Source organism: Vidua macroura, chromosome 32, assembly GCF_024509145.1.
Source record: "Vidua macroura isolate BioBank_ID:100142 chromosome 32, ASM2450914v1, whole genome shotgun sequence".
NCBI classification, from domain to species: Eukaryota; Metazoa; Chordata; class Aves; order Passeriformes; family Viduidae; genus Vidua; species Vidua macroura.
The window spans coordinates 690,685-696,743 of record NC_071602.1 but is presented as its reverse complement, the minus strand read 5'-3'; the positions used below and the strand labels follow the sequence as shown (position 1 = coordinate 696,743).

At 47.9% G+C, this 6,059-nt stretch overlaps 1 protein-coding gene across 1 annotated transcript; it reads left to right on the top strand.

Moving 5' to 3' along the window:
• Positions 1-3,641: 3,641 nt before the first annotated feature.
• LOC128820897 (olfactory receptor 6M1-like) lies at positions 3,642-4,888 on the top strand. The gene has a single exon (XM_054001739.1). The coding sequence runs from the start codon at positions 3,780-3,782 to the stop codon at positions 4,779-4,781; it is 1,002 nt and encodes a 333-aa protein (XP_053857714.1). The 5' UTR covers positions 3,642-3,779; the 3' UTR covers positions 4,782-4,888.
• The last annotated feature ends 1,171 nt before the right edge of the window (positions 4,889-6,059 follow it).

The following is a 6,059-nucleotide window of genomic DNA, read 5'->3' as shown; positions in this document are numbered from 1 at the left end:
AGCCTTGCAGAGCAGAGCTGGCATCCTGCTTGTGCTTTGCATGAGTTACATCCTTTATCTGTTTCTCCAAGGTTGTGCTGTTCTGTTCTACTGCCCTCATCAAGTCCCCCCTTTTCTTGAGACTCAGCTCCTTATGGGCACCGGTCTCTCAATATCTCTATTTTGTTTTCTAGTGTAGGGCACTATAACAATGAATCGTGATGCAAGCTAAATCCATACAGCAATTATTGTGGTGACCAGTATAAACAGATGTTTTAACCGAACCCAGCTGGGTAACCATGAAGGAAATTTGTCCCAGATTTCTTTAAATCCCCAGGAGGTTTCATCTTGAGCTGTGCGTTGAAAGAATTTTTAAACTATAACACTCCGTCCCAAAGTCAGTTCTTTAGCTTTCTGGATGAAGAGAAGAATAGCTGCTACTGCCCTCAGACAGCCCAGCAGCTCTGGCTGACATTGTCTGGTTGCTGTGAAAAGTAGGCACAGCCCTGCTCCAGTCCCCAGGAACTGTGACAGCACTCCCCGTGCTGGGCTTTGTCTCTCACATGGAAAAAACAGATCCAATGGGTCCATGGGGTTTGAGAGTCCCAAAACAGGGCCCGCATGAGGGCTCGCTGGAGCTGTGAAAAGGCAGCCCATGCCACACCAGTCCAGACTATAAAGCCCTGCTGAGCTGCCTGAGCTCACACAGAGGCTTTAGCAGCAGCCCATAATTGCTGATGCACAGCTGACATCATTCCACACCCCGAGAAATGCCTGTGACTCTCTCATTGTTCATGGCTGTGGGACTTGCCAAATTGCTTCTTTTCCTTCCTGTCCCAACCTCCTTTGTCCCTGGAGGATTTTGAATCCCAGGTAGGCTTCTGTGCTCTGGACTGTTTGTACTCTGTATCCACTTAGTCCCAGAAAATTTCACAATGCCACAGTCTGGTCCCTGAACTGCTGCTGAGTTTCAGTTTCAGAGATGAATGCCATCTCCAGACTGGAACAAGACTCCAAAGAGGGTTCTGATGTTTCCATTCCTCCAGTTCTTTTGCCACTTGGTTTCCATATATCATGGGGGTATTTTTAAACTCCTGTGGTAGAACTGGCCAAGTCAGCCGGGCTCTTCTCACTGTGTTTGGACTGTCCCATTCAGAAGTAAATAGTTCTTGACTTTCACTACTCCAAGAGATACAGAAAAAGCCACTTTCAAATTCTACACTCTCAACCATTTTAATTTTTCACTCTAGCTTGTTAGCAAGGTACAAGGATTTGCTACGGACGGGTGTATATCTTCTACTGTCTCATGTATGGCTCTAGGATCCTGTACCAGCCACTAATCCTCTCCATTTGCCTTCTTAACTGCAAAATAAGGCTCTTAAATTTGGATTCATATTCCTTCAACAGGCCTCATTTTATAAATTTTTCTTTTATAAATCTAATCTTTCTTTTCTTTTATAAATCTATCCAAGGGATAATAACCCCTTACAACTTTCTTTTCTCAAAGGGTATTGCTTCTGCCTTACTGGTCCTGCTCAGGGTTTCAATTTGTTTCTCACAGGCTCTGCTTTTCTGGGTCACTGGGGCACCTCTCCAGTCCAGACTACCAGATTTACTGCATCCTCAAGTGATACAGATGGCAGATGGATCACATCTGAAGATTGGAGTGCAAAAACAGAGGCTTCCACATAATTAGATTTTGGAGTAATAACCTGCATTTTGCCATTTTAATCTTGATTTTAGCATTCAGGTTTTCCAAGAAATTGTCCAAGGAGAGGCTTAAGTAAATGGAGTAGATACAAAAACTGGGGAGTCACCCATTGTTTTCCTAATTTAAAATCAATGGGCTGGAAAAATGGCTGAGTTTCATGATTCCCTGTTGCACCAATGATTGTTATAGAATCATTACTCAAGTTTCCTTTTACTGTATTTAGCACAGAGCAACCAGCTCCTGTAGCCACTCAAAATCCTAACTCCTCATTGTCCCAGCTTAGCTGTGACCGGATGTTCTGCTGGGAAAGAATCCTCTGGTCCCCCGCAGTGACCATCGGTGATGGCCACGAGAGGGGAGTTTTGTGTTGTACCTGCGGACAGTCCCTTTTCAAACGCCTCTCTTTCTTACAGTGTGCACATTGATTAACAGCAAGTCTCTTTTCTTCCTTCCTCTGCTCTTCTTTGATGAGCCCTCAGGGGAAAGATGGACTGAATTGTGGAATAACTCACTTTGGAAGAGTGTCCTTTGCAACAGAGCCTTCAACTGCATCAAATGTGGCTTCACTTACAGCTGTTCCGATTGCTTCTGATAATCCGCCTGCCCTGTGGTCTCTGGAGTGTGGAAGCATCCTATGGAATTGGAATTTGCTCCATTTTACTCAGCTGTGCAGCAGAAGCTGCTACAGGGGGGTCTCTGAAGCAGTCAGAGCCTCCACCCAGGGTGGGGATCACTGCATTTATGCACAAGAATCAACCTGGGCACAGCAGGATCTGCTCATCTCTAGGGCTGCCCCGAGTCGCCACCTGGAGAGCTCCCAAACATTTCAGTCCCACAGTTCATTTTGAAGGTGACTCATTTTTGCTCATTTTAGAGTTGGTTCATTTTGAGGGCTCTTGACTGAACTCAGTCACTTGGTTTCAAGTTGATGGCCTGTCTCAGACCAGGCTCTCCTCTGCTCTGTGTGGACAATGAGATGGGAGAGCCCTTGGGCCACCCAGGGGACCGATGACTTCAGTGCTCTGGTTGCACATGAACAGAGCTTTGTTTCACTGCTTCAGACCCTCTCTCTCCTCTTCTCCCCTGGCATTTTAAAGAATCCTATTTTCACAGTCATCTGCTCTGCTCTTCTCCATGTTGAAAAGCAAATCAAAAAACCTGAAAAGGAGAACACCAGTCTTTATTGCATATATTTTTTCTCATGCATCTTTTCTTAGCTGTGTATTTTGGTTTCAAAACAGAGTAACTTAATTACTTAATTAATCAGGGATTTGAGACTTGAAAAGTGAGTTTCATCTACTCCCCTGCAGGCACCCAGGAGAATTTGTTTTCTCGGGGCTCCCTCTGTAGCCAGTGGAGACAATAGAACATTTGGAGGCTGGGTACTACCAACTGGCACACAAAACAAAAGTTACAAATCTCTTGCTGGCACTTTTCCCTTGCTCTGCACAGGTTCATTTTGGTGCAGACAGGTGACAGCTCAGATTGTGACACTCTGTGTGGATCCATAATAAATTCCAGTCCTCATTTAGAGTACTAAAAATCCAAGTTCTACTTGGTCCCTATTCTGCCCTCCCCATTCCTTTCCTGAAGAGACAGAGAGGAAAAAGCTGTGGAAGAAAGCAGAGGGTTGCAAAAGAGATACTTGGGATTGCTTCTTTTGGAAGCAACAGTTCCTCAGGGACTCCTGGTCCAAAGGCAAGTACTGAAAAGCAGAAACAAGGAAGTTCAATGCACAGATTTGGTGTAATTTCAGCGTTTAGTGTTTGTGCTGTAGATGAGAGGTGTTTGGCGCATGGGTGTGACAGATGTTTGCAGTAGGTCTGAGTGAGCTGGGAATTTCCCAGGAATGGGGGGAAATAGCCAATAGCTCCTTAGAATCCTCTGTTCTGGTGAAAGAATTCTTTGGGAGTGTTTGGAAAAGGTAGAAAGAACACAAGAAAATCTCTGAGGTCTCTACCTGAAATGGGAAAGAGAACAATCAGGGTGTGAGAATTGTTTGAAGCACAATCTCTGTGCTCTATAGCAAGAGTGCAGGAAAAGAAAGCAGCAGAGAAGGAAGGATAGAAATGTTTGTCCAGACTGTGAAATGATCCCACTTGGTTTTGCCATGTTCCTGTCTCAGCAGGATGAGCTGGAATTCAGCATGGGACCAGAAAATGAAACAGCAGTTACTGAGTTCATCCTAGAGGGTTTCCCAGAGCTTGATCCAAGACTGCAGCTATTTTTCTCTCGGGTCCTTCTGCTCATGTACCTGACAACAGTGATGGGGAATGCAACCATCATTTTCCTCGTGTGTGTGGATCACCAGCTGCAAAGCCCCATGTACTTTTTCATCAGCAACCTGGCCTTCCTGGAGATCTGCTTTACATCCTCCCCAAGCATCAAATTGTTTGTCATGCTGAGCTCTGGTCAGAACACTCTCTCACGAAGCAGCTGCTTTGCCCAAAACTATTTCTATTTTGCCCTGGGCTGCACAGAGTTCATCCTGCTCGTTCTCATGTCCTTTGACCGCTATGTTGCCATCTGCCAACCTTTGCTCCATGCTGCCATCATGAAGCCTCAGCTCTGTGTCCACCTGGTTGTTGCTGCTTGGGTCCTCGGCTTTGCCCTGCTGAGCTACCGGCTGTTCTTCCTCTCGGAGCTGTCTTTCTGTGGCTCCAAGATCCCCCATTTCCTTTGTGACAACTCCCCCTTGTTCAGACTGTCCTGCTCTGACACCAGCCTGCTTTGGAAAATAGACTCTGTCTTCTTAGCGTGTGTCGTGCTGGGTTCCTTATGTTTGACTCTGGCATTTTACACCTGCATCCTTTTCTGTGTTCTGCATCTTCCAGCAGCCTCTGGGAGGAAGAAAGCTTTGACTACGTGTTCTTCCCATCTCATCACCTTGTCCATTGCCTATGGGAGCTGCATTGCTCTCTACACGTGTCCTGCAGAAGATGTTTCCTTGAGGACCAACAGAATTGTAGCTCTGCTCAACACAGTCCTGTACCCATTCTTAAATCCATTCATCTACAGCCTTCGGAACAAATCTGTGATCCTGGCCCTGAACAAATCCATTGCCAAGGCAAGAACAAAGCTTTTCCCCTAACCATGGTGCATTTCTGGAAAGCCATCCCAAGAATCTGATGTCATCTGTTGCACACTACCAGTGCCTGTGAGTGCAGCCTCCAAACAGGGCTGCCTCAGGAGACTGATGCTCCTGCCAGCTTGCGTCAGGTTAAGAGATAAGAGACTCATCTGCACACCCAGACAGGGCACCAACAATGGCAGGAGGAGAAACTCAGTTCATTCTCTGCCCTGGCTGCTGCCAGGCCCATCACTGGAGAGCCCCCAGCTCATTAAGAGCCCATCTCCAAAACAGAGAAGAGCTCAGCGGAACAGTGGCAAGTGGCAATCCAAATTACAGCTCCTGAGCAATGGACACCTTGTCCCAGCTCCTTTCCTGGGACAGCCATCAGCCCTCGTGTCCACCTTTGAAACCCCAAAGTCACTGAGAGCAGGTCACCATTTGGACTAAGGGGATTGCTGCCCTGGCGTCTAGGAGACGTTTTGGGATGAAGGGGAGGAGCAGTTTTGGATAGCACAGGACTTGTGGGAAGGTGAGGGGAGGACCCCAACCAGAGCAGTCTGTCCTGTCTTCTCATTAAACTTGAATTCTCCCCCTGTGTGAGCAAATCTCTGTTCTGCCTGAGCATGGGAGCCTGGGGGTGTGAGGGCAGCAGTTGGGGGAGGGCACCATAGAGCCCACCTGCCAACGGTGCTGGCCACGGAGTGACCGGAGGGACTGGACTTAGGGGTCTGGGGGTGTGGGGTGTGTCTGGTCTGCACCAGCACCTGGAATTGGGCTGTGGGCTCAGGGCTCAGATGCCCAAATGCCTCAGCTGTGAGACTGGAATCCAGGGGAAGCTGCTGAGCAGACGAGTGTCCGAGCACAGCTGTGCAGGGATCCGTGCACAGGTATGACTATGGAATGGGACAGACTGGACCAGGATAGTCCCGCTGGGAATGATCTGCAGTTCAGACCTGAATGAGGGTCTGGTCCAACTGCCCGACCCCTCCAGGGTCACCAAAAGTTAAAGCAGGCATTAGGGCACTGTCCAAATGCCTCTTAAACACGGACAGGCTTGGGGCATCAGCCACCTCTCCAGGGAGCCTGTTCCAGTGCTTGACCACCCTCTCAGTAAAGAAACCCTTTCTCCTGTCCAGTCTAAAGCATCCCGGTACAGCTTTGAACCTTTCTCAGATGTTCCAACACTAGATATCAGGGAGAAGAGAAAGGGAAATGCAGGGCAGAGCCGGGGGCAGCGAGATGGGAGTGTGCAGCCTGCAGGGACACAGCAGCAGCTGTGGGACATGCAGGACAAGC

Bases quoted from the DNA above. Each gene is read 5' to 3' on its own strand.
- LOC128820897 (XM_054001739.1), top strand. From the start codon at position 3,780: ATGATCCCACTTGGTTTTGCCATGTTCCTGTCTCAGCAGGATGAGCTG.